At 50.8% G+C, this 27,422-nt stretch overlaps 6 protein-coding genes across 6 annotated transcripts; 2 read left to right on the top strand and 4 right to left on the bottom strand.

Moving 5' to 3' along the window:
* Positions 1-2,979: 2,979 nt before the first annotated feature.
* On the top strand, positions 2,980-5,465 carry TGAM01_v210386 (hypothetical protein; the record flags this gene model as incomplete). Its single annotated transcript, XM_024550785.1, has 5 exons — positions 2,980-3,069; positions 3,400-3,488; positions 3,589-3,878; positions 3,956-4,972; positions 5,041-5,465. 5 exons carry the CDS (start codon positions 2,980-2,982, stop codon positions 5,463-5,465), a joined length of 1,911 nt encoding a protein of 636 aa, XP_024404482.1.
* A 396-nt stretch (positions 5,466-5,861) lies between these two features.
* TGAM01_v210385 (hypothetical protein) lies at positions 5,862-8,103 on the bottom strand (the record flags this gene model as incomplete). The annotated part of the gene is made up of 5 exons (XM_018807275.1): positions 5,862-6,287; positions 6,365-6,445; positions 6,524-6,707; positions 6,784-6,881; positions 6,961-8,103. The coding sequence occupies 5 exons, from the start codon at positions 8,101-8,103 to the stop codon at positions 5,862-5,864; spliced, it is 1,932 nt and encodes a 643-aa protein (XP_018659441.1).
* Positions 8,104-9,451: 1,348 nt separating this feature from the next.
* On the bottom strand, positions 9,452-12,702 carry TGAM01_v210384 (hypothetical protein; the record flags this gene model as incomplete). Its single annotated transcript, XM_018807276.2, has 6 exons — positions 9,452-10,195; positions 10,315-10,557; positions 10,627-11,290; positions 11,358-11,627; positions 11,791-12,190; positions 12,420-12,702. The coding sequence occupies 6 exons, from the start codon at positions 12,700-12,702 to the stop codon at positions 9,452-9,454; spliced, it is 2,604 nt and encodes an 867-aa protein (XP_018659442.2).
* A 6,057-nt stretch (positions 12,703-18,759) lies between these two features.
* Positions 18,760-20,225, bottom strand: TGAM01_v210383 (hypothetical protein; the record flags this gene model as incomplete). Its single annotated transcript, XM_018807277.1, has 6 exons — positions 18,760-18,923; positions 19,064-19,108; positions 19,206-19,572; positions 19,646-19,884; positions 19,972-20,045; positions 20,104-20,225. The coding sequence occupies 6 exons, from the start codon at positions 20,223-20,225 to the stop codon at positions 18,760-18,762; spliced, it is 1,011 nt and encodes a 336-aa protein (XP_018659443.1).
* A 1,434-nt stretch (positions 20,226-21,659) lies between these two features.
* On the bottom strand, positions 21,660-23,334 carry TGAM01_v210382 (cyclin B; the record flags this gene model as incomplete). Its single annotated transcript, XM_018807278.1, has 4 exons — positions 21,660-21,748; positions 21,810-21,948; positions 22,016-23,260; positions 23,326-23,334. The coding sequence occupies 4 exons, from the start codon at positions 23,332-23,334 to the stop codon at positions 21,660-21,662; spliced, it is 1,482 nt and encodes a 493-aa protein (XP_018659444.1).
* Positions 23,335-25,019: 1,685 nt separating this feature from the next.
* On the top strand, positions 25,020-26,289 carry TGAM01_v210381 (50S ribosomal protein L2; the record flags this gene model as incomplete). The annotated part of the gene is made up of 3 exons (XM_018807279.1): positions 25,020-25,977; positions 26,040-26,113; positions 26,179-26,289. The coding sequence occupies 3 exons, from the start codon at positions 25,020-25,022 to the stop codon at positions 26,287-26,289; spliced, it is 1,143 nt and encodes a 380-aa protein (XP_018659445.1).
* Between the last annotated feature and the right edge of the window lie 1,133 nt (positions 26,290-27,422).

The following is a 27,422-nucleotide window of genomic DNA, read 5'->3' as shown; positions in this document are numbered from 1 at the left end:
ACCGTTTAGTACAGTAGATTGGTGATCCGAGCAAAGCAATTAATAACAGCTAGCAGCAGTAGTACGTACGCACTCGTGCTCGCGTTAAGCGGAATACGGCTCTAAGAACGAGGGCTCAAAGGAGGAAAAAAAAAAAAAAAGTCATGGCTACAGTATACAGTCTATACTTCTTCATCTCGCGGGGCTGGCCCAACACCAGCTCGGCACGACCAGCACGGGTCTGTCTAAGACAGCATCTGCCATTAGGAGCACAGTTTGCGTGCTGGGGAAAGCTGCTTGTCGCTAGCAGCATCCTAGTCAGATCCACAGCCGACAATGCAGAGAACCCGTTTGGTTGGCGAGCGGGAATAGTGGTGCAGCAAACTCAATGCGCGTAGCGCTGCGGTGACAGTGCATGCTTTTTGCAGCTCAGCAGAATGATCTGCTAGGAATCTATAGCACTACTGCTCTATCATGTCAATACCTTAGGCTACATGCACCTTGCCTAGTAGGTACTGTAGACTTGATTCGGCGCGCCGGGAGCTGCAAGGCCGTGACCGATGGTTGTCGGTTTATTGGCGTCCGGACTCCGAGTTGGCCGTCTTGTTACTCCGAGTTTGATATTGCTCTGGCAGCCTCAAACGAAACGAAGAGCAGCCCGTAATCACATCCCCAGACAAAGATGACTTTTGTGTCGCCACAGAGCGTCTGTGCTCAGCACATCAAGCCGAGTGACCTCATGGGCAGGCATATCCCAGACCTTTGACCGATCAGGCGTCTATCTAGACGATTTGGCGCCGGCAAAGCGACAGTCCATTTATACAAGCAGTACTACTGTAGTAACTCGACCCCCCAAAAAGATTTGACGCTGCTGCTGCTAGATCCAGTGGTGCTAAACTTTGGCCTGGTCCTCCTAGTCTCCTGTTCCTCTCGGAAGAGGCTCAAAGACCCGCTCCGCTGTCGACGAGTGTAGCGTGCACGGGGGCCCATTCGACGCTGTGATTGGTGAGTGAGCCTCTAGTCGTCTCGCGGTTGGGGGCCGGGCTCTCGGAAAGCCTTTGCTCTGCCCACAGTACCGAGAGCTTCCTTATCAGCCCCTACGCTTTTCTCCCACATGTTGATGGGTATTATGTATGTGGCATTAGTCTAATGCCACCAGAGACATGCAGCAGTGGGAAGTGGGAGAAAAGTAGAGACAAGCCTTGCCTTTACCCAATCAATTTGGATCCAAGGGCACCTCCAGCGTCACGGTTGCTGCGAATGGCTCCGGGGATGAACAAGTTCAGCTCCGTGCAGTGTCTCTTATAGAAACCGTTCGATGCGACGACGCGATGTGACCAGAGCCTGTATCCAGCCGCGTCCCGACCCCCATCCTGCAGAATCCCCCAGCGCCAGGCTAGGGCCTAGAAGAGGCCATCGACGACAACTTTGTCCGCCAAGACTGCCGTCCGGGCGTTCTCCATCTAGTGCCGCAGGGAGTCCTGAGTCTTGCCTGGAAAGTCGTCTGCTGTCAAGCCGCAACGGCTGGCACTGCACTTGAGAAGACGCTTTAATCAAGGCGGCTGGCGGGTTCGCACCGCTAAGTCGGGACGCTTGGTCTAGGCTCGCAAAGCCACATTTGGCCACCCCCACTTGTCTTCAGGAACCGTCTCCAGCGCCGCCCACCACGTGCTCTCCCTGACTGCATCCGATGGCACGGCGCAGGAATGATGGCGATGATGGTGTCTGTCAAACGATGATTTTCGGCATGGGATAGGATCGAATCCATGGAGCGGTAGGCGTGCCGACTCCCCCGCTCAGTTGTGCGACGATGACATGCTACACTATTGCTTTTCTGCTTGTCTCGCGTGGCATGTATTTGCTGGCATCGAAGAGGATAAACCGGGGGCAAGAAGCTTGCTAGCACGTGTAGTCGATTTCCAGATACACGCGCGGCGAGTGAGGACAAGTCAGTAAGAGGCGTATTTGAAATCCAATCGTACCGCACCGTGCCGCATCACATCATCCACCCTCTATCTTTGGCTGTTGGAGAGAGAAAGAAGGAAAGAAAGAAAAAAGAGACAAGAAAGGACTCGAAAAGCGGGAATAGCCACACTTAGCCGGAGGACCCTTAATTTGAGAAGGAGGGGGGGAAATATCGTTGCTTCCATGTCTTTTGCGTAGAAATGTATGGACAGTTGCTCTTTTCCCTGACTCCAAACCTTTGAAGTGGCCTGACTTGTATCTACCTCCTTGGTCGTAGCACTACTACTAGTAATAAAACGTCAATCTATCAATGCTAGTACTTGTAAACTACTAACCAAGCAGCAACCCACCGCAAGCCTGCCAGGTAGCAGAGGGTAGTATTCGTATCAGGTACTGTAATACCCAAGTATAGTAGTCTGCCAGATGCTAGCACTATAACGTGCGCCTGCTCGCAGCCCCCGGACGCTGCCTGTGCTACAGAACTGCTAGTCTAGCTCATTTCCTCAGCCTCAGATGCATCCCGACCTTGGCATTTCTCCAATACCTGTGTCACGCTGGCGGCGGCTGCTGAAGACGGCGTACATCTCTAACAGCAGCGTTTCATGATGGCTTCTCTGCCCTCGCTCACTACGCCGTAGAAAGCCTCGCCTCGCCTCGTTTCGCCTTGCCTTTTCACCCTCGCCGCCTCGCCAGCGTCTCTCTGCGCCCTCCTTTTTCTCTCTTGCACTCCTTCGCTCGCCTCTCGTCTCTCACTTGCTCTTGTCGGTTTGCCGAGCTGAGATGCTCACGCCAATCGAGGCTTCGTAGTGAGCCGGCCGCTGGCATCGCGCCAATTCTTGTTCTGTCGCAATAGAGCAGCAGCAGCAGCAGCAGCAGCGCTTCGTTTCCTTTTCTCCTGTCGCTTCCTGTCTCAACCGAGTTTACGGGGCCGCCTGGAGAGAGACACACCAACGGGAGAGACCAAAGACACTGTCTCACCACAAAACCCACCGACTGTAACCCTCGCCGCCTACCTGAGGGAGTTTGCCGCGGCCAATGCCCTGGGATCTGGCGCACGGCTCTGGGCGGAGGAATCGAGGCTTTCTCGGCTTCGACAGCTCTGCCTTGTCGGCCCAGGACAAAGAGGTGCGTGCGGTTTAACGCTCTTTTCCTTGCGTCTGATATCGCCCATCCGATATCGTATCGCCCGTCTAATATCACCGTCCCAACTTTGCACAATCCCACTTCCAACCACTGCGGCTACACAGCAACAGCATGTCACTGCCAGCATCCCAAACATGCTAGCTTTTGTCTTCCCCATCCTCGCTGCGACCGCATCTTGCATTTGCAAATCGTAAAAGACGGGGACGGCCCCACCAATGCGCGCGCAAACCGGATGTCTTTCCACTGCCACGAGCCCGCCGCCTCTAGTTTCCAACTGTTTTGTTTCTAACCTTGTGCCTTGCTTTATTCTAGGATCGCCATCAGTTGCGCTACGAGCTTGACCTCAACTCTTGGAACTTCCGTATCTGGGGTGTTGCCGCCTCGGGCTTCCTTACCGATTCGTGCGTTGCTGTCTCCCCTACTTATACGCCGCCGCCTCCTCCTGCTGTATATGCCAGCCGCAACTTACATGACCTCTACTGACTAGGTCTTCTCTTCTAGATACAACCTCTTCTCTACCAACGTCATCCTTGCTTCTGTTAGCTTTGTATACTGGCCACACGGAGGGGAATGGACTAGCCTCCTCATCAACTTCTTCACTCTTTTGGGGTCCATCGTCGGACAAGTGCTCTTCGGCTACCTCGCCGATCGCTTTGGTCGCACTCGCCTCTATGGAATCGAACTGGTGCTTGTCATTGTATCAACCATTGGCGTAGCCACCAGCAGCCATGGCTATGGCGACATATCGTTTATTGGTCTTTTCATCTGGTGGCGCTTCGTTATGGGCATCGGTGCGCTTCATCCCCCGCTACGCTTCCTCCTGGACCCCTTTGGCCCCTTTAATAGATCAATACCCAAGACTAACCAGCCATCTTGTCAGGTATTGGAGCTGAATATCCATTAAGTGCAGTAATCACTTCCGAGTGGTCTAGCACTCAATCCAGATCCCGCATGCTCGCCAGCGTCTTCCTCATGCAGCCTCTTGGGCAGGCGCTGGCCCAGATAATCGGCTTGTTGGTGCTCTTGGGGTTCGACCACACCCACAAGCTCAAAGAGATGCAATGCGGCCTGAATACTGCTAATGAAGAGGCATGCCGAAAAGCCGTTGATGGGATATGGCGCATTGTCATCGGGTCAGGCGCAGTGCCAGCTCTGCTAGCCATTATATTTCGCTTCTTCCTGTTTGACTGCGGTCTGTACAGTCTCGAAGTCAAGAACAAGCCTGCCATTGCCATCATGAATACGCAACGTGTGTATGGTGCCCCTTCAGGCAACACTTCCAACAACATGCAAATGAATCCTCCCAATGGCATACATCCGGAGAACTCTTCCGGACCGATGCCGATCCAGTTTTCAAAGGAAGACTTGTACAACTACTTCATCCGAGACGGAAACTGGTATTACCTCCTTGGAACAGCGGCATCGTGGTTCTTTTTGGACGTGAGCTTCTATGGTCTTTCTCTTGATAACAGAGGAACACTGGCCGATATGTGGGCTACACATAAAGCAACGCCCCTCAACAGCCAGCTCGCATGTTGGAATTCGTCGCTTCCCAACGGCAATTCAACAGTACCACACTGGGCGCAAGTGGGACTCCCTGTGTGGCAGACAGACCCAACTCGACCATGCAGCACCATCTACGACGTGCTAATACAGCAAACCAAGCAATATATCCTTACAGTCTCCTTGGCGTCTATTGCTGGGAGCGCTTGCTTCATCGTTTTCGCGAATCGCATTCCGCGCAAGAAATGGCTCACAGTTTCTTTCTTTGTTTTGGCGATCCTCTTCATCATTACGGGAGGTATTTACTATGGCGTTCACCAGGATGCCGCTGCACCGGCAACAGTAGTGTTTGTAGCCATCTGCCATTTCATGTTCAATATGGGTAAGAAACCTCCAATCCAATGCAGAATCCTATCCCATCCTTTGCTAACATCAACCTTTCTCTTCTAGGCGCAAACACACTGACATTCATCATACCGGCTGAGGTATTCCCCACGTGCTACCGATCGACTTGCCACGGCATCTCTGCGGCGGCAGGCAAATTCGGGAGCATAGTCTCTCTGCTAGTCGTGTACGGTATCAATAAGTCGTATAAGAGCGAAAGCCGCCAGGGACTCATATTTCTCCTCTTTGGCTCTGTTGCCGCATTTGGTGCCGTCTTTTCTTGGGCCTACCTCCCTGATCCACAGAAATACGTCGATGACGGTGACGGCAAGAAATACCTGGAGACTAAAGATCTTGAGGAGCTAGGTGAGGGCCGTGTCAGGGCTCGGTTAAGCGGAGATGTCATAACATTTAGCGAGAAGTGGGCAGATATCAGGAGAAGAAGGAGGGATCCTGGTACGTCCCAACTTCGAAGCCCTACTTCCGAGTAGTACATTTATATGATTGTAATTTTATACCTATCCTGGATTGGTAATCTTTCTTACCTTGTTCATATATTGCGGTGGAGAGAATTTGGTCTGGATTATACGACATGATATCTTGGGATCAAATGTGTTCTACATATGCTACTATGTATGGGCGGATGACGTGGGATTATCTTTTCTTCATCTTCTTTTTCTTGCGATACCACTTTGAGTTTTGGAACTGAGGCAAAATATATGGTATATAATAAATAAATCCTTCTTTGAATCAACGCCAGGCATGATTTTTTCCTATGTTTCATTCTGATATCTATCTCGTTAAACAACCCCCTCAAACCCAAACGCCATGCTTACGAATATCACGCAATCTAATGCTGTGAGAATCTCTTCTTCCCTCAGCTGCAGCTAACTTCCATCACCTGGCGTCTGAATCAACAAATCAGCGGTATCAAGATAAAAATCATCCATATGCATCGTAGCCTGAACATGCGTATTCCTTTCCAGGGCCTCCAACCAGCGACGCCAGCGCGTATCCGGGACGGCATCGACTAACAAGAAAACGGCGTTTGGATGGCGATGGCGTAGGATACGGCCGAGACGGAGGGCAAAAGGGGCGAAGTGGACGTCGACAAGGGATAGAGAGGGGCCGAGGAAGTAAGGGCCTTGTTCGTCGGCGGCGAGGACAAGGGCGGTGAGGTGAGATTGGAGGAGGCCGAGAGAGGATGAAGATGTTGACGGTATCGAAGAGGAGTTACTGATGGTAGTTGGAGAGGATGATGAGGAAGAGGATTGGAGGAGGGAGAAGAAGGTGGGGATGAGAAGAGCGTTGATCTGGTAGAGTTTGGTTAGCAAGATTACCTACTAAATAGTTGACTTGATTGATATTGAGATGTGGTAAATTAACTTACATGGTCAATCCAGAGACGGCAATTTGCTCTCAGTCGCGGATCAGAAGGGAACAGCGGGATATCGGGATATATGTCTTCCAACTAGTATCAAAAAGAGAATGTCAGCATACATACATACATATTTACATATATACAGACAAACAAAAATCCTTTTCTTACATATTCTAGAATAACGGCGCTCTCAGAGCAAGCCCAGTCTCCTTGCCGAATGGCAGGAACACGGCCGCGCGGATTGGCCTCGAGAAGCGGCGTAGGAGCGGGACGCTTGAAGGGATCTGTCTCGATGTACTGATACGGCTGGCCTTTGGCCTCGAGAGCAATCCAGACTCGATGTGAAAAGGGGCTGTCGTTGTGGTGAGTCGCTGAGGTATAAGGGAGGAAAAGGTTGATAGAGGAAACTTTGGTTATTTAATACGTACCAAAAGCTCGCCGCGTATAACTTTAGATCCGCTTCTTTGCTATGCATCCGGATGGTCATTTTTGCAGCTCCGGAAGCCTTCTTCTGAGGTGGCATCTTCTATACAGATGCGAGCCAGATCAATCAGCAAACATGCTCGACTCCATAAAAGAGACCAGCCGTCTTTCTCTCCACTTACATGAGTGCTCTTAGCCTCCCTATCCTTCATCGCCACAAAGCGCTGCACGCTGCTCTTCTTAATCTCATCGCTCCTCTCCAGCGTATGTCGATGAGGACCCGCCACACCGTCTCCCTTCCCATTGCCCCCATTGCCATTCACCCTCTGGATGGTCCAGAAGCGCTGTCCCGTGCTGACAACCGCACTGGCAGCCGCCGTGCCAGCGGCAATAGCAGCGGCCACGTCGCGGTCCAGCGCGGCCTCGGCCCCTGCGTCGGGGAAGTACTCGGTGATCTTGATCTTGACATCACACAAGTCGCGCTCCCGTGCGCTGCGCTTGCGCTTCTTCTTGGCAGGGTCGTCGGATTTGGGCGTGCCCGGTGGGCGGCCTTTCATGCGGCAGTCCCAGTAGTGCGAGATGAAGGGCTTTCGCTTGTAGCGCTGCGTGGAGCGGTGAGAGTAAACGTTGTCAATGTGCGGGAAGTACGTCTCGAACTGCTCGTGCGTGAGGATGATGAGGTCGTCGACGTGGAAGAGCTTCTCGCGCCATGCTTGGAGGTCGGGAGGGTCGACGACGAGCTTGGCCTGGCTGAGTTTGTAGGGAGCTGTCGAGGCGCCAGTTGTTGCTGGTGCCGTATTCTGATAGCGTCCGTATAGCACGCGGTCTTGTGCTGGGCGTTGTAGTGCAGAGGTGCTGCTTTCCGAGATGCTGGCTGAATTGGGGCCTGGTTTCAAGATGCCAAATTGGCCTGGTGGAACTTGTCTCTGATGCTGGGAGTTGTGATAATAGCTGTGATGGTTGACTGATGACGGTGATAGTTGATATTGATGCTGGTTCTGCTGCCGTGTCATGGCGTTCTCGTGTCTTGCATCTCGATAGCCACTGCCTTGTCGTCTCTCTTGCTCCAGAACAGCCATATGTCTGTCGTTCTCATTGCCATTGCCGCTGCCTCGGCCGTTGGTACCGGCATCATTCTCGCCTCTCCCATCATCGCCACCATCTCCACTATCAACACCAACATTCGCAGCAGCATGATGATGATACGCATCTTCTCCAAGCCCCGAGTACCCTCCCATTCCCACCACTGTATAATCCATCCCCACGCCTAGAAAATGCCCTCCTCCAGGCCCAGACGACGCTGTAAATGCGCTCGGCACCGCCATGACGAGGTGAAGGCTTGTGTGGGAGAAAGAAAGAGTGGAAACAAAGCAAAAGGAGTCAATCTCCCCACCAATCGAAACTAATGAATGATTTTTTGGAAAAAAGATGAAGAATAATATCTTTTTACTTCGTCATATCATCCATGTTATGGCTTCCTTCACTTACAACAGCTGGCATGGCCGCTGCTTTAAGCCCTTTTCGCTGCCTTTCACGATGTGGAGGAGGGGTTTTGGCGGGGAGGCGGGCAGAAAAGGGCGGGAGGGCTAAAGAGCGGCAATGCGTGCACGGGCCACTTTCTTCGCCCTACTACAACTACAAGTTTCTATGAAAGAAATGATTCAGCCAGCCTGGTCAATTATGCATCAGACGAAAATTGCATCAGATGAAAGCATTTTATCAGCTCAACTCATCTCGTCTCTCCAAGCCAATCTCCTAATTCTATCTAGGCACTTCAACGTCACGCTGATTCGATCCAAAAAGCTGCCCTGTTCACAGAAATGCCACGCACGTCAAAATCCTTAACAAGATCGTATACATACAGCGTCATACCCAAGACGAAGCCATCGCCATTGCATTCATACGCAGCTAATCAGAACAGTTATACAATCGACATCCATAACGCAAAAATGTAATCAATCTGAACAAGATTTCATGCATACAACAGTGGAAGAAAAATATGTTGCAAGGGAGATATTCGTCATTGCTGGGTATTAAGCTAACAAGAAAAAAAAAGTTTTGTCCGGTGCCGTCCTTCATCCTACCGCCACCAAAATCCCTTCCAAACTCGTAAGATGATTTCGTATATGTACTCTTACAAGTTGGTACAAATGGAGCGAAAAGAAGTAGAAAGCATTAGCCAAGATGAAAGCAAAATGCGTAGAAGAATAGAGACGGGATGAAAGAGAAGAGTAAAGGGGGAGAATACACAAAAGTAAGAGTAAATATCAAGAAGATGGTTAAAGGGGGATAGAAATAATGAAACGGAAGCCCCAATTCGGCCCGTGCCACAAAATATAAACGCCGTAATATCGTCCAATCATCCAAAAATCCGTCGAAATTACAGACGGCCTTTAAACCGTAGAGCGAGAGTATGACCATGTAGACCTGCCGAAACATGGATGATTTTTTTCCTGCGAGGAAGACATCCAAGAGTAAAGAAAAGAGAAAGAAGTGTAAAAGAGAAGAAGAAAAATATCCAAAAGAAGAAAGAGAACAGGAAAATAGATAAAAGGAAAAGGATAAGCCCTATTCTCTTCCAAACCCAATCACATCACAGCACCAGTTTTTGATTCTCGACGAGTCTGGCGTTTTTGTGAATGCATGTGTGTATGTGCATATGTGTATGCTAGCTTAGTGTGGGTTACCAGAGTCCCATGATGATAGGTCCATGGCGTCCATGGGCCCCATGTTCATCAGCGCCCTGAGGACGCCCTCTCCTCCCACTGGCTGCATTCCGGCGGCTGGTCCAGACAATCCTGCCCATCCGTTTGTCATGGGATAGGGAGTTTGGGGCATGCCCATGCCGGCAGCCATCGTAAAGCTGTTAGGATCACCATAGTATCCTTGGGCGCCGCTGTTGTCCATGCCTCCGTGATTCATCATTGTTTGTTGTGGTGAAATAGGGCTCTGGCGGAACGAATCATGCCCCGATGCACCGTTGGACATGTGGCCCGGCCCAAGGTGAGGAGGTCGTGCGTCAGATGTGCCGCCGCTCGAGTTAGGAGTGCGCCCAGCTGATTGAATGCCCGGCGAGCCAGACGCATCATGGTCCAATCCATCGCCGAAACCGGACAGCCCACCGCTGCCAGGAACATTCTTTTCATACATGCTGCCGGAGTTGGGGGTCAAGACGTGCATTTGTTGGTCACTAGAGAGCCATGCTCCATTTCCAAAGTTGTTGGAGGTCGATGTCGACATACTCTGACTGTCAGTGGTCGGCTCCGCGATATCAGGAGCGTTGGCCAGGTTGCCGTTATCTCCAGTTGTCTTCATGAAATGGCATTCGTTTCGGTAGGACAAGATGCCCTTGACACCCTCTGGGTCGTCGCAAACAGCTCCAGCTCGTACAGGAAGCCCCTTGGGTGGTTCAGTAGGCTACAATGGTTGTTAGTAAGAGAGTCGTTTGTACCGCCAGGCTAAACTTCTATCTTCTCTTGCTTTGAAAAGAGGAGGCAAAGAGGAGTAGGAGTAGATGAGGGAAAGGGAAAGCTTACACTGTCGTTGGGACGAGGGAATGCGCCTCTCAGCTTGGGAATCTTTGCTGCCAACGCTTCAAAGTCCACATCTAACTGAACCAGGAAGGATTCCGTCAGGGGATTCCGTCGCTTCAGCGCGTTCATAGCGGAGATGAGGAAGCGCAGCGAGTCAATGGTTTGCGCATCTTCAGGCTTGCTCTTGAGATACTGCACAAATACTCTAGCGGAGACGTAGAGGCAGAAAGCAATGAATGGGTTCATCTACAGTCCTCTTGTATCAGTATCATACAAACTCAATGAGGAAAGTGGGGAAGGAATAATGAGACTAACCGCAGACAGATCCATGTGTGAGATTGTCCTCATGATGCTGGCAATCTCGTTGGCTGCAGTGATGCACCGAATCTTACTCTCCGCGCTGACGGACGCAGGAAGCTTGTTCTCTTCGGCCTTGAAAATGGCCGCCTGGTGCAGACAGATGGTTGAAGTGTGAATGCTCATATTTGTGAAGATGACGTTGGCATTGTTCAGGCCATGAGGGAGCTTGAGGTGAGATGGCAAGCAAAGCGAGGTGTTGAGAATAATGTGGTCCATCTGGCGGTGACGTTTCCAAAAGGGGCCGTTGATGTCGTGGTCCTGGTCGTCGTCGTCTGGACGGTGCAAGTGAATCAAGTTGCGGCCGAAAAGACTAGCCATGAGGACAATGCCGCCAAAAGATGATAGCTTGCCAGCTCCGGATGGGTTTGTGGACTCTTCCAAAGTGATTGTCTGTTCTGGGCGGCTCATGTCGAATGCTTCGTCTGAAGATGGCAAGTTTGTCTTGATGTCCCTTTCGTCGACGGTCATGGGCCAGCCAGTGCCAATGCTCGCGTATCGGTCCTCGCAAAAGGCCATCCAAAACGTTCGTCTTCGCTCCTCGCTCTCAGTCCAGTCCTTGGGCGGTGGCAAGCACATCTTGACGTCCAAGCCACTGCCGTCTACCCTGTGCAATCCAATCCTATATATTTTGTCAGCTTACGACGGCTTTCCCAGCTTGACTGATGGTGACAGATGGAGAAGCCTACATTTGTGCGAGGCGGACAGCAGAGCCCGTGTTAATCCAGGCTCTGGGAAAGTACATCATCTTGATCTCATAGCTCGACAGCAGAATGTGTGTCTGGCAGTGAGCAACGGAAATCATATGCTCTCCAAAGCCCTTCATGTAATCAGCCTCAACGTACTTGCGTGCTCTCTGATAAAACAGATCCTTGAGGTCTGAGTATTTTTCCGAGATGGAGCACGATAATGTCCACATGGCGTATCGTAAACAGACTGGTGGTCGCTGACTGGGTGCCCTGCGAAATTGTGAGCCATTTCCGTTCTCGTCGGGGGGTTTTTTTTTTTTTTTTTTTTTTTTGGATCAAGTCCATCAAATGTGTGCATGAATAAGACGCGGAGACTTTGTCTCAGACAATTGATAGAGGGACAGGATTTCCCTTTTGGGGACGTAAGACATACAAGTTCATTGCAGCGAGGTACCGGTATCTGTGTATCATGGGCATCGACGGATGAACCTTGTCAAAGTAAATTTGGTGCAACTCATCAATAGTCTCCTGCGGCGGCAGAGGTTCTTCCAGACCTAGACCAATCATCTCCCAGGTGAAATTTCCAGGCATGTTGTTGACGGGCATGCCCATGTTGGCATTGAAGCTGAAGTCGTCCATGGATCCTTGCTGAGGCGATTCGCCATTGTTGAAGTGCCAGCGCTCATCGCCACCGAGTCCCATGTTGGGAGCGGGCATGGGCATTGAAGGGTTTCCATTTGTCTGGCTATTGGCGCTGGGGACTTGGATGGGGATGCTTTTCGTCGGGCTTTTAGCTGCTGGCTCCTGGGTCTTTAACAGCGTCTCGACTTGTTCTGCGCGCGCCAGTTAGCCCCTTGCACTATAGTGTCGCTACTCTTCGTCACCATGCCGCCGCCACCGCTAAGATCATCGTCATTTTCATCGCCATCTTGGCCATCATCGTGTCCATTCCCCACATCTCTCCACGGTTACACAAGACATCAAACCGCACAGGATATCGACAGCAAAGAAAAAAATAATCAAAAAATCGAATCAAAGGGATGCTAGTGGGGGCCTTCTCACTCAATCGTTCCTCCAGCGCCTTGACGTAGCCGCGCTTGGGGCCGCTCTTCCTCCGCTGCTCGTCATAAGCACAGTTGTGTCCGAGTCGCGAGCAAGTGCTGCAGCTGGGCCGGATGCCGTCGCACTTGAGCTTGCGTTTCCGGCAGATCATGCAGGCCAGGCGCTTGGGCTTGGGGACGCTGGCGTTGTCTGGGTGCGCATCGCGAGGCGCGGCGTTGTCGTCGTGAGGGCTGTTCTGGTTGCCGCCGTTGCTCGACGAGCCGTTGTCCGAGGAGTCGGGCATGGCGAAGGTCTGGCGAAGGTCTGGCGATATAGACGACGGCGGTGCGGATATTTGGTTTCTCGTTGCTGGTAGCCGTTGAGAATTTTTTTTCTTTTTCTTTCTCGAATCCACTCGTCTTTGATTTCCAAAGTTTTTTTCAAAGAGGCCCTTGCGCTGTTACCGTCCACTCGACAAAGGGCGGATGATTTTAGTCGATCTGGCACGGGAGGGCGAGGACCAAGTGCAGAGACGATGAAGGAAGGGGAAAACGGGAAGGCACAGGGTCAAGGCACGATGAATAAACAGCTCAAGTATGCAACCAAGACGCAGCGGATAAAATGCAGATGAGAGACTGGCGTTGGTGAGACTGCCGCGTGTTGTCTTGTGGGTTGCGGAAAGCCGGACTGTGAGGCGGCCGTTGTTGGGGTGAATACAAGTCCAGGTTCAGCATGGCCGCTATTCTGCATGCTCGGGGGGGCTCAAATCCCGTAGCGCAGCGTAGTAGCTCGTGCAGGCGTACAGTTAGCGGTTGGCAGTTAGTAGCACTACTAAAATCGCCAGTGGTGCGTTCGGCTAGGTACCGCAGAGGGGGGGCATCATCGACTCGGGGGTTGCGGCCAGGTACCCTGTACCGCCAGTCTACGTTCCGGGGCCGTATTATTAATGGCCTGCTGCTGCTATAATTAGGCACATGCCGGGCTCAGTGTGTGCGGACCCGCGTGGGGCATGCCAGGTCGACAACGGTGAGGCTCTGTGTATCCCAAGTACCAGCTACGTTGTCCGAACTCCGGCTCTGGCACCGGCAGGGCCCCATCAAAGTTTGCTCGGAACAGTCCCCTGCCGCAAGCCACTGGGACGGAGCACGTATCTACAGGTGCTGGACTGCTATTGAGGCAACATGAACTGATTGAATTTGCCCAGATAGCACTCGCAGCGCAGCGATGGAGGCAATTTGGGCGTCAGCATGGCATAGGCAGTAGGCGCCCCTCCACCCCAAAACCTAATGGCCAAAGCTAAAGATGCGGCCCCTCATGCCTCGCGCATCCATCCATTCATTCGACAGCCTGCCAAAGTGCCACAAGTGTGCTACGACTAAGCCCAGCCTATCTCTTAGGGCTCCGATGGTAGCGCGTCTGCGCGTATAGCAGACTGCCTGGGCGCATGGCATGCTGAGAAGGCGCTGGATGGCGGCGCCAGATGCTGGAATCAGAAGCCAGCCAGCCAGCAAAGCAAGACGACAGATTGACGGGGCCAAACTTTTTGGGAAACCTTGCGAGAAGAGACGGACTGGCCTGGCTAGTCGCAGCTTTGGCGAGGGTCCGGCCCCCCTTGCCCCTTGCCCCTTGCCCTCCTCCCAAATCTCCAGGTCCATCTCTGCCTCGAGTCCGCCCCCTTGTCCCTTGTCCGTCACGTTATTTCGGCCCCTCATTCCCAATAACGTGCTTGATCGATGGGGGTGCCGGGCTGGGCTGGTCTTGTGGGAATGAGATATCTACGTGGAGGCATAGCAGAGAGAAGAGGAATTAGGAATTAGGAATCAGGAATTACGGAGTATTCCGCACTGGCTCTAGCGATTGTGCATGCAAACCTACTTGCAGCCTGGTGCCGGTCAGCATCAGCATCCATTCACTGCCCTTCCAGCAGCAGTTGAGCAGTTCCAGGAGCAGGTTCCATCTCTAGCTCCAACTCCAGCTCGAATCGCGCTCGTGGGTAGTGGGGAATGCCGGCCACGCTGCGAAGGCGCAGTAGCGGCGATGACGACGCTGCCAAGTCCCCAGACGTTGTTTATCAGATCAGCCTGTTTCTTTTACATGTACGTAGCAGGTAGTTCTATGAGGTAGTAGGTATTTGCTTCTCGCTGCAAAATCTGACCGGCTGAGTCGGGAATAAGGATCCAGTGCTTGCTGTTGTTGAAGAGTTGGAGTCGAGTGGCGATGCTGTCTTGGTGGCGGGCTGGTTATTCCCCAGACCGGAGGCTCTCACTCCGCCGACGGACAAAACTTTTGAGCGATTGCCACGACTCGAAGATCAAATAAGTGCGTTTCGTTGTGGCAGTGCCTGTTAGAGTTGAAGTTACATTGGTAACGGTAGTTGTATGAATGTGTGATTGCATGTATGTACCTATGTAGGCTATATTGTGCTGTTACAACGTGCGTCCATGATGGAGCCAGTTGGCGGCCGCTTCGGCGCTGGTGATGGGGCAAGGTAGGTAAAAAAGAGATACTAGTAGACTACATGAATTAATGAAAAGAAAGAAATTCAAGAAATAGAAAACGAATTACACAATTGCCAAGAACCCATGTACCCCTTGGCTTCGCGATACATGCAGCTACAGACAGCTACAGACAGCTTCAGTGCCGGAACAGGCACTCCCGCCCCAGAATCTCATGTCGCCTGCAGCCGAACGCAACAGCTCCAGGCGATTTGCGTATGCTCCGAACAGCCCTGCATGAAGCGTGCACTTTCCTGGCCCAGGCCCGAGGCAAACTAAGGCGGGCTGGATCGACGGAGTAGCCTGTTCCGCACGGCTGGAGTTGGAATCTTTTGTACCTCTTACAGCACGGCGCCGTTGAATCGTGAGTCTGTATGTCACAGCTGTCGTTGAAGCTTAGGCACAGAATGGAAGCGTCTAATTGCCTGATGCGGCACCATTCGCCACGCCCTGCATATGGCTGCTGCTGCACTGCAACTCACTGATAAGATTCGGCGGCAAGACTTTGCGATCAACCGAGAGCTTAGCGCGCCGGCATTAAGCAAATCGAGCACAGATTATTGCTTTTGTTCAAATTCCGGCTCCAGTTTTGAAATAAAACTCTCCCCACCGGCAGGCGGCATGTACCGCGCACCCTGTACAACGAAACCTTGAAGCTGCTCCCGACCTGCTCCGGCACACAGGCCATGGCTGGAAATAGGCCCTAATTGGCAATGGGCTGTAGGGGAGTTAAGAGGCCTGGGCCAGGGACCCCTCGGCTACGGTGGCCCATGATTGGGGGCTGCTTTGCAGGTGCTGCAAGGAGAATAGAATCGACTGAGCAATACCTACACTGTCGCGGTACTAATGCATGCAGCCATCCTCGGGCCTTTATTGCGTGTTATTGATACTTTGGAGGTACCACTGCAGCTTTCTTTTTTCCTTCCTGCGCACTTCTTTTGTCTTCTCACCCTGCTTTTTCCATTTTAGCCTTTGGGTTTTTCGGTAACGCAACGCACGTGGTGTTTTCAATTCCGATGAACCTTGTCTTCCCCCCAGAAATGCCACGCAAGAAAAATGATGAACAATACAAATACAAAAATAACAGAGAAATAGGCACCTACCTAATCCGGCTCTTCCAGCCCGAAGGTGAGAAAGATTTGCGGTATTGCCAAGACTTGCCACGAAAGAAAAAAAAAAAGAGTCCATTACAGAAGTACCTTACAGCATTTTAGTCGTCTTGGCCATCGTATGCCCAAAGAGGCAATTAAAGTAATTCATGACACTCAAGGCTGGAAGAGAGAACATCTGGAGTTTGTTGGCTTAGCTTCCATCGCAAATTAAATGGAAACTACCTACGAGGCGGCTTTTGGCGCAGCCGGGATCTGCTAGACTAAGGTATTCCAAATACTCCTTCGACTTTAGTAATCCTGGGCAAAAAGAATCGCAACAAAGAGGAAACCAAACTAAAAGTCAACGATGGATACAGCCATTGGACGGAAGCAACATCTCTTTCTTGGTTCACCGTTCTAGCGCGCCACATGCACAGGCGTATTCGGATTGCTGCTAGCCATCTCGGAAAAGGTGTGCTCCAATGCATAAACTCGTCTGGGCCTGCGGAGGGCCTACGGAGTTATCCGCCCGACATCATCGCCCAAACTGGGCATAGCAGCATCAGCGGCCGCCTGCTGTGGTGGTGGTCGGTGAAGGGGCACGATCGGCCGGGGTGGAGGTTGATGGACTGGAACTGATAGCCTTGCCTCGCTCTCTCTACCCACAAGTACATATATACTTATATCTAAATATATATATATATATATATATAGAGAGAGAGAGAGAGAGAGAAAGAAAGAGTGATAAATTAATATGCCAGGTAGTTAGAAACTGTAGTTTGCAATGCACATAAACAGAGAGATAGCCACGCCAAGTTCCAGAAACAGAAACTAAACGCGACTGGATCGCAAAAAAAAAAAAAAAAAAAAAAAGGCACCAAACAAGTGATGGCAACCCCACTCAGCCTTAACCCAAGTGCTCGACCCCAGAGCGCCAGTTGTGGTAACGACTAGGTATCTCACATATAGCTGCCGGTTTGGCCGCCGGCCTGGTCCATCAGAACCTTGAAAAAGCTTCTATAAATAAACCATCTCGTTCGACAAGACCCCCGGGAAACAAGGACTGCTCTGCATATACCTATCCTAGCAGTAGACTAGTAAGTAGTATTGGCCTGTTTACCACTTGTTACCCCCATATCGGTCATACGATCTCCCGCAATCCTTTGCCGGATAACCACAACGACCACCATCTGATTCGTATATGAAATATACATGTCATCCATACCTTCCTTGGGCGGGTATATAACGTCAGCTTCCGATCCGATATACCCTGAGAGTATCATTGAGTCTATTGCTGCAGAGAGCCGGAAACTGCCCAAAATTCGGACCCTTCAACATCTGATCGGAGCGCGCCATCTGACTCGGTATCTCTTCTGCTAGATGTAAGACCTAGCATCTCGCCCACGTTTCTTACGGAGAAAGAAGACTTCAAGCGTCTCCAGTTTTTTTTTCTTCCCTTTAGACCAGCCGGCCCCAGCCTAGTTCATATTCGAACACCCTTGATGAGGAGTCCTATGACTATCTACTTGCAGTATTCCCATGCTAGCATTAGTATTCCTAGGTAAGTAGGTAGGTACATAGACAAGCTTGGAAAGGGGCCCCCAATTGGCTTACCATTTCTATACTTGTGAGCAAGTTTTCCCAACAAAGTTGCCATGTCCGTAGCCATGCTACCTGGTAGTCTATAGATCTTCCTTTCCATTTGCGGAGCTTTTGTTGCTCTGCAGGCGGAAATACTCCGTCAGTTGCTCCTAGTAGTCTCTGTTACCTTTCTAAAACAAAAAGCCGGCAATAAAATTGGAACCCGTTGCTTACAAAGAGCTTGCATAGCAGACATGTATGATGGCTTTCTTTGGAGGAGATTAGGCACCCTTTGAACGTAGCAGGGGAGGGTTGTCAAGATACCTACTCTATAGCATTGTTCATATAGTAATACTTGTAAGAAACTGTTTTGGCTAAATATGGAGCGTATTAGATACCCATACTAGGTAATGTGCATGATCAAAGCCAACTATTCTGTGAACTGGCATGTAAGTATCAGTATAACTGGGCAATATCCTTGACGAGCTGCATCATACCACAAACAACATGGAACAACCGCGTTAGCCTTTCCAGGTCTATCAAAACAGGAAAACGCTGCATATCGCGTATGGGATCAAAGTCTCTCAAGGTCAGGGACGGAACACCCCCTGCCCTAGTTTCTAAACCCGTTCCTGCGGTCGACTTGCTTGTTGCCTAGGTAGGAGGCGCGGATGGTAAGTCCGGCTCCTTCTGTATGTCCTGTAACGTCTCAACAACTCATTTCTCTCTCTTCGGGTCTCGTTTGGCAGGCAACTCATCGCGATTGTTACCTCCAGCCCGACCTGTCTAACCTGTCTAACCTGTCTAACCTGTCTAGCCTGTCTAGCCTGAGCTCTGTATCTTTATCCGGCGAATTACATACACGTTCTAGACTTGCTCAATATCAGGCGATTTTGATCCAAGTTTTTTTTTTTTTGGTCTTGATGAGGCTTCCACACCATCAAGATGTTTTATCCGGATCCAAATAACGGTATACTATATCCAAGCGATGTATATTATTTCTGCCAAAGACTCCGTGCTAATTTGCATGTAAACTAAGGGGTTCTAGCCCAATCTTGCATATATCCGAGTTTCGGACAAAAAGCCACGCTGAGAGGGATTTAGAAACAAATGCCAAGCCAAAATAGAGGCTATTGTTCTCCCACCCCGTTTCCTTCCAACTCGCTACTGCACTGCTAGTACCATCAAGGCTGCTTACTTTCTGTCGAGATCTACCCCCACAATTCGCAAGACTCCAAGATCGCTATACGCCAAACAGTAGCGGGTCGGTGCCCAAGCCACCACCGGGCATGAGCCGGCCGTTTTGAAGGTGTAGACGTGCTCCCCCGTCTCGACGTGCGTAACTTCCAGTCCGTTGCCTATCAGGAATTAAGGGATCAGCAGACCGTTCAGAACTTGCCCAGCCAATAGATACAACGGCATTGGATCGGGCCGCCCATGCCTATCTGAGGCAAAAGAAGCCACCGCTGTGACTGTAACTATCCTTCAACTGACTTACCTTCATCACTGCCGCCAACAACGTAACTTCCATCAAACGTGAAACCTACGTAACCATGCAAACATTAGCCTCGAGGAGTCTCTTAAAAACAAAAGATAGCCGAAATTCCGCAACTGCTAGTCAGAACGGTCCATAAACTCACTTATGCTCCTTACAGGGCCCGTCATCCTTGTAATCGTCCTTTGACATAGCCAGTCCGTAGTGTCCCATAACGAGATAATGGAGTTTGATCCTCCTGTGGCAAGGTACCTGCCCATCGGCTGCAACTCGGCGGTCAGGCATGACGCGGTATGGCCCTTGAGCGTAAACTCCGTGGCGTTGTCGCCATCTCCCATGTGCAGCACCGGTTCAAACTCGGGGTATGAGAGGATTCGAATCTGTCCTTCCGACGTAGTAACGAATATCTTCTTGCCACTCCAGCAGAAGGCGATTTGATTCGTCTGTACCGTCTGTTGATGCGAAGCCAAGGGAGTCTTTTGCGTCGGCGATAAGACAAAGATATTATCCGACTTTGGATGAACCCGTGAGCCATTCCTGAACGAGCATGATCGACGTAAGTGGTAATATAGGGGAGAGACATACCCTGTTTCCTACGATCAATGTCTGTCCGTCTGGGGCCCAGACAAGCGTCATGGCATCGCCAAGATCTGTGACTTCATTGAAACAAGCCTTGGTCCGAACGTCCCAAAATCGCACGACGCCATCGCTGCTTAGACTGCATAATTCCGCGTCTTTTGTGGGGTTGAAGGCGACTTTTTCGATCCCTGCTGCGTGGCCTTTGAGTTCTGTTGAGAATTTGACATTGGGCTTCTCTGGATTCCCTTTAACGCGCGTTAGCCCTGTCTCTCTCCCTCTGTCCCTCTGTCCCTCTCTCCCTCTCATCGTTCACTGCATGCGTGCCAACTCACAGACTCGTAAAGTTCTATCCGCCGAGCCAGTAGCGACTAAAGTTCCGGGAGGATTCCATGCAATCGATCGCAAACTAGATGCCGTATTAGTTAATCTTGTAGCTTTTTTTTTAGCAGCACAACACCACCTACTTCAGAGGTCCAGCCGCCCGTGACGCATTTGGATCCGTATATGGCTGACTTCTCAAACTATGAAAGTACTCTGGAAATCTGTCTTTGGATAAGTTCACTCGCGGTCTCAAAATCGGTGCCATGGCTGCGTGATTCAGCTTTCAGCCTTGTTTTGGTTCTCTCGCCGAAGCTGGTAAGGAGGCTGGTGAGAAGAAGGCGCGTGTGAGCCGCCGGATTGCGAGAATTTGGCGTTATGAAGCCAATCAGAGAAGCCAATCACGCGTTTAGAGGTAATTGAGTGAAGGTTACAGTTTTGGCGACGTTATGGCGGGTTTGATTTGTATTCCTTTTGAGAGATGTCGTTGATGAAGTGACAGTGAAATATGTAACGGCGTAGAAGCTAGACCTGATAGCGGCGAAAGCAGCCACACGCGACAGGCGCAAATCGTGTGGCTGATGCTAACATTCGCTGTGGCGCAGTAAAATGAAGCAGAGAAAAGTCCACAGCTCAATATTATCTACACAATAGTAGTGAAATGCTCTTCTCATAAATTACTTCCAAGAAGCCCCAAAAAGAGAAAATGAATAGAATAACAAAATAACACTCAAAGAGAAGATAGTATGCATCTTCAAGAAGCGGTTCATCAACAGATATAAAGCTTACTTTCCTTCGTATTCCAACGTCGAAGCTGCTCTCATTACACCTCCACCACAGAGAGTTGCGAGTTAATCCAATTACCATTACTAGACTTGTGTGAGAGAAAACAAAAGGACACGGCTGCGATAAATCAACAGAGCGAACAGGCACATGAGTCAAATTTGCACAATAAAGCAACAAAAACGACTCTGAAAGCAAAAAAGTTTCTAGGTCTCATACAATTCAATCCTCATTCCTGTTTGAAAGCCCCTTCCGTAAACCGATCATGATATTTGTACACTTTTTCTGTCACACCCTGTCCGACTGGTAAAAGTCGAAATAGACCAAAGGCGAATTTCTGATGCTCTCTCATGGTTGCAGCTCGTGAGAGCCCATTCCCAACTGCATCGAAGCAGCTTCAAGATCTTCAGTTGCCGGGATCTGTCCGTCCACCAAAAGCCTGGTTACTCTTTACCGGGGCCACCGCAGCAAACCGACTCCAAGACTGGAAAACCAATACCGTACCGTTTCCATCGCCCCCCCATGACTCCAATGCGCCTGTATCAAAAACATAAAAAAGAAGAAAAACAACGCGCAAAGTGGGATTCCATGCTGAAAGATTGGAAAGCCGGACAATCGCAGACATAACCTGCTAGATATCAAACAATGAGAATGGTGATGCAATGTAGCCGAGACAATACGTCCTCCGGACCTAATGCTTCCAAGTCGCATCTAACAATGCGGAAATTAGCACTTCTTAGTGCGGTACACAAGTAGAGCGACAAATTATAGTGTGATCATGTTCACTATTGCTGAACAGTTAGGTCATGGCGTAGTCCAACGTGATAGTCGTATCCCAATTCTGGACGAATTTCGCGATAATTCAAAACGTAAAGTGGAAAAAAGAAGAAGATGCGAGTGACAGCCAACGTCGTCATGATCATGAGATTTGGTCCAAAGACAGGTGAAGATCTTCAATACCAAAGAGAGGTGCGTTCTTCTTGGCCCACTGGCGGGATAGAATAGAAGCTGCAGCGGGCATCGTCAGCAATGAGATATGACTGTCAACGGTACAGTTGTTGATAAATACCTTTGAGGAATTTTTTGCTAGCATATTTCTTGAAGAATGCTTCATGGATGGGGGGTCGTGCTAGGTAGTCAACCATGAGGTTGACAACAGGCTCAACCTCCTCTTCTGTGTAGCCTGCATAATAGGCGATGGTTGAGTCCTATTGTCATAGAGATTAGTAACGTGGAGCATGGCATAGAGTCAAAAGTCTTTGTGTAATAACTTACCCACTCGCCACGATCGAGCATAAGCCGTGCCAGGTACATGGAAGCGGCGGCGACGTGACTGGGGCGGAATGACATGAAACGGTGGTCCAGCAAGCTAATCTCCGTAAGATACTTGCCAATGGTACGCGACTGGATGTCGTAGTTATCTGCCTTTGAGACTCGGCGGAGGAAATTCATTGGGTTAGGATAGCTGAGATCGTAATTCAGTGTGCCAAGGATAAAACGCTCTGCACTCAGAATCTCAGCCTCGCTGAAGCCGTCATCGGCAATCTTCTTGAAGTTTTCAACGTGAGGAGAAAGAACCTCCTCGTACTTGGAGGCGATAAACATGGCGGTGATGCCAACGAGCTGGAGACGGTCGAGCTGGACAACCTTTTCGGAGAGGAATCGATCGATGATGTTGACGGCCAGGAACAGAGTTTCGGGGAGTAAATGAAATCGGGTGTGGACCTCGATCAGCCAGTCGACGAGAATTCCGCGTGTTTTCCACTCGAGGTCGTCCTGGTGAGACATGTAGTCGGCATTGGGAACTGAGCGGACCTCAAGCTCTCTCAAATAGTCGAATATTTCATTAGCATATTCGGCAACCATCAAAGGATCGTCCAAATCCTCCTCGTCAAGGCTCTTAATGTTTTCAAGAAGCTCGGCTTTCTCTGCGGCTTTGGCTTCAGCTCGGGCAGCAGCCTGTGCAGCAGCCTTGATGGCAGCAGCGTCAGGAGCCGGGGCCTTGGCCTTGGGCTCGGTGACTTCGGGACGAGAGCGCTTCTCAACATCCACATGTGCTCTCTTACGAGCAGGTTCCGCCTCCTGACGTACAGCTTCCTTTGGTGCAGCTGGGGCAACTTTTCTCTTGGGTCCAATGGCTCCAGGTCCTGACTTCTTTACTTCCGGCTTCTTGACCTCCTTGTTCACCAAAGCTGTCCGGCTTGTCGTTGCAGGGCGAGTGCTCTTCTGGACGCCTGTGGGTTGAGCAGCTTTGGAAACCAATCCAACCTTTGTTCCTGTAGTCTTCTTTCCCTCCACACCATCCGCCTTGCTGACATTGCTGACATCGCCTAGAGCAGCGCGTTTTCTAATTCCGTTGACAGCAATAGTACTGACAGTCGTTTTCTTTGTCTGAAGAGTAGACTTGGTAGGTGCTACTGAGTCGTCCACGTGGAGAGCCGCCGCCTTGGCTCTCGTCATACGCGTTGTAGTGCTGTTCTCGTCATTCTCGTTAGAGATGACGCGAGTACGAGGCCGTCCCTGTATATCGCGTCAGCACACTTTGACATAAAATCCAAGCTTTTCATAGGATGTAGGTCACTTACAGGAGGCATATTGGAAGTTATGAAATGAGATAAACAGTCAGTGGTCGTATAAACAGCTTCAAAGCCCAACACTGTTTCCTCGGACATGTTAGCTGAGTTGGACGCGTTGAAGAAAAGATGGAGTCAAAAGCAAGATTGATTCGAAGAAGAAAAGGAGCCTCAGAATAGAGCTCCTGAGACATTCATCTTAAGACAAGGAGCTCGGAATGTTACTGACCTCTCAAAGGCGAGGCTAATCAGGGAACCGAACACGTCTAGCGTGGCAGGAATGCTACTGCGAGATAGGGTCAATGACTGGCGTAAGTATTTAAAATGCTCGGGCTAGGTGCCAAGTAGAGCTGCTATGGCCAAGTGTAAAAGAACGGCGGCAGAAAGGGTATCAACAGTACGATTGGGGATGCAAATTGTGTATGAAAGAGGATGGTGAGGGCGCTGAGCTGTGTTTTGAGGAGAAACGCCAGGGAGCGCGGAGTGGGCCGTCGCGGCTGGTACGTACCTCGACGAGTTGGCGTGGCTCGCGATTAAATTGGTTGCCCGGCACGAAAAAATACTTGGACGGGCAAGCTAAGAAAAGAGCCTGTGATATAATGCCGATGTGTGAGCGTCTGTCTGTAGTAGCTGCTAACCAGGGCTGGCTTTTCTCGAATTGATGAGTGGGCACAAAGAAAAATAAGGTGGCCAAGTTGTGCGAGCCGTTGGGACAGCGGTGAAGACGCTGATGGGCCTGGTCTGAGATATACCGTACAGTAAATGGTGCTGTCGACAGCCCTGCAATCTGCGACGAGGCCGGAGGGCGGCTCAAAGAGTGGACTGGATGGATATGGCGACAACTGATCGATACTGCGGCGTAGAGAGTGAAAGAAAAAGAAAACAAAGGCTAAGAGAGAGCTTCCAGAAAGGCTGCCGAGCTTGGGTGCTGATGCTGTATTGTACTGCAGGCAGAAGTGGGCGGGCGACGAGTGGGTGCGAGACGTGGGCGAAACCAAAACCGACGACTCACAACGCGACGTTTGGCGGCTGCTCGCGGGGCCGGGGGTGGCGGCCTGAAAAAGTGCAATGTCAACAGTAGCAACCGCGGGGCAACGGGGCGCTGATTGGCGGGACGCGAACTGGCAGGACGAGGTCGCGCGGGAGCACAAGCCATAGGCCGTGGCTGGTGGCTGAAAAAATTGATGAAAGGGCTTTGGTTTGGTGGCTGGTCGCGCGCCGGCTTGTGCTAAGTCAGCAGCGAGCTCTACAGGCTACAGCACAGCTGCCAGCACTTTTAGCGAGGGGCACAAGAGCACCTACCGAGAACAAGGAGGGTGCTAGTGGGGGACAACCACGCTTAGCTAAGCATTTCATTCTTCTCATTCGGCATAACGTTTTTCATGGCTCCGTTGAAATTTCAACGAGGGACCAGCCAGAGAGGCACGACAAGTCGTCCGATTTGCGACGATCAGGCCCATCTGCTCGACAACGACCGGCTCGGTGCTTGGAGACTTCTGAGCCGTTTGGGACCGTCATCTCCAGCTCCCAGAGCACTACATTTTCGATTTTACGAGGCTGCTCTGGGCCAATTGCTAGGCCGTGAGCCGCTGTGCGCAAAGAGCGCTTTCGTCTACTCCCCGCCAAATGCGAGTCGAACCCACCAGTAATTGATTCCCCTAAACACTCAGAACTTCTTCTCCGGAAAGTTAGACAGAGAATCAAAAATGCTCAAACCAAGACTATCAATTGCTCCGGCTTTTGGCAGCCGCCAGCTCCTTTCGGCCTTTACCAATCTGTCACTGAGGGGTTATGCAACAAAGGCCAGAGCTGGTTCTGCCGCTGGCGGGCGTGCAGCTGAGACGCCGGCCAGCAGTGAAAGGCAGTCGAGCGGATCTGTGATGCTGCGCACTTATAAGCCCAGGACGCCGGGTGTACGACATCTGCGACGACCGATAAACGACCACCTTTGGAAAGGACGGCCGTTTCTCCCTCTGACGATTCCGAAAAAGGGCCAGGGCAAGGGAGGACGAAACGTCTATGGTAGAATTACCGTAAGACACCGGGGAGGAGGTGCCAAGAGGAGGATACGAACTGTCGATTTCATACGATGGCGCCCTGGACCGCACTTGGTAGAGCGAATCGAATACGACCCTGGACGCAGTGCTCACATTGCCCTGGTCACGGAGCAAGCTACGGGACGCAAGTCGTACATCATTGCCGCAGATGGACTGAGAGCCGGTGATATTGTACACAGCTATCGTGCTGGTATCCCTCAGGATCTGCTCGACAGCATGGGTGGTGTTATTGATCCTGGTATCCTTGCAGCAAAGACTGCTTTCCGAGGAAATTGCTTGCCGATGCACATGATTCCCGTTGGCACAACGGTGTTTTGTGTCGGCTCAGCGGCAAAGAGAGGCGCTGTCTTCTGCAGGAGTGCGGGTACATCTGCCACAGTAGTGAACAAGAACGAGGAGACAAAAGATGACGGTACCAAGATCATGACGGGCAAATATGTCGAGGTCCGGCTCCAGAGCGGCGAAGTTCGTCGTGTAAGCAAAGATGCATGTGCCACCATTGGAGTGTCGAGCAATGTTCACCACCACTACCGCCAGTTGGGTAAGGCTGGTAGAAGCCGGTGGTTGGGCATCCGGCCTACCGTTCGTGGTGTGGCGATGAACAAAGGTAACTGGGCCCTCTTTTTTCACCTACCAGTATTATGCAAGAGATTAATCGTCGTTAAATAGTTGATCACCCTCACGGTGGTGGTCGAGGAAAGTCAAAGGGTAATCGTCACCCCGTCACCCCTTGGGGCCGACCGGTAAGTTGGACATCTATTCTACTACTAGATAATGGAGAAGAAGCTAATGACATTTTCCTACTTAGACCAAGAGCGGTTACAAGACTCGCCGCACGCACAATGTCAACAAGTGGGTGGTGACACCTCGGCCTCGCAACCACGGCAAGCGGAGAGACAAGAGGTCGTCGAAGGAGTAATTGTAGATAAAACAATGGGTACGATAGGAACCGGGGAGCTTTTAGAAGGGAAGGAGGAAAAGACACGATGCTATGTATACGCGCCGGCGGCAAGGCTTATACTGTGGCTTGGCGCGACTGTATATTATGTGCTATTATCGATATGCCTTTGTTGGGGCTAAATTCTGATGAACTTATACGTATCTCTCTTGCATGGAAGTGATACCCTCGGATACTGCCGTGACTGATACGAGTCCTCCGTTTGGCTGTTTGTGAACTTCAAGACTATTACTACTAGTGCTCTCCAGTTGACTGAATAGCTTCTTAGGCTCGGTGCCATAAAGGTCAATGATCGTCTTAGCATTACGCGGACAGAGGTAATGGTGGCTTCTACCGGCGAATCATTACACGAGAAAGATCCTTAGCTGTCTCAGAAACATGGATTCTACTATCTAGCATTGAGCAGAAAGTTGCAAAGTTGCTTTCTGTTGCCTTTCTCCGATATACCGCACAAAGCCGAGCTGCATGCGCATGTCCCCCAGTAAGGAGAAGCAGGCCTCGCGTAATCGACCCATGGCGCCTAGGGACGGAAGAGAGATGAGGTGGCTGCAAAGGTACAGTTTACAATAGTCTTCACTAACACTAGTGCAAGTGCGTACTAAGTAGAAAAAGAAGTCAATTTGTTCGTCTTCTTTTATACTATTAGTATACCCGGGACAGCTTGGTGTTATAGTACCAACCAAGGATAGACTTGCATCCCTGTGGGGAGGAAGGAATATTGCCTGCGACTTGAGCGAGAAAAGTTTGACCTATGAGAAGATGGTTTTAGCGAGGCTGTTACCATCAAGAAATATTAAGTCCCAGGTATCTGTAAAGGCTTATGCTTGTCGATTAACGTTGATTTAGCCTCCTCCTGCCCTACGGAGATCGTAAGTCGGGAACAGTGTGCGGGAAAGAGCCAAGAAATCAAGAGCCAAGAGCCGGCGTCTACTACGTCAAAAAGAGAAAGCGACCAGGGGGCTCGCTTGCCAAGCTTTTTCTAATGCTCCTTCCTTGGCCCTTCCGTGGCCACTGGGAAGCCGCGCACACGACCCACTTCCGTTTCCAGATTCAACAGCTGGCTAGCAATTATTTGGGGCGGCGATGCGCGCGCC

Source organism: Trichoderma gamsii (assembly GCF_001481775.2).
Source record: "Trichoderma gamsii strain T6085 chromosome Unknown Scaffold_61.2, whole genome shotgun sequence".
Taxonomy (NCBI): domain Eukaryota; kingdom Fungi; phylum Ascomycota; class Sordariomycetes; order Hypocreales; family Hypocreaceae; genus Trichoderma; species Trichoderma gamsii.
Note: the sequence above shows the minus strand (reverse complement) of the source record. Positions and strands in the feature narration are given on the sequence as shown.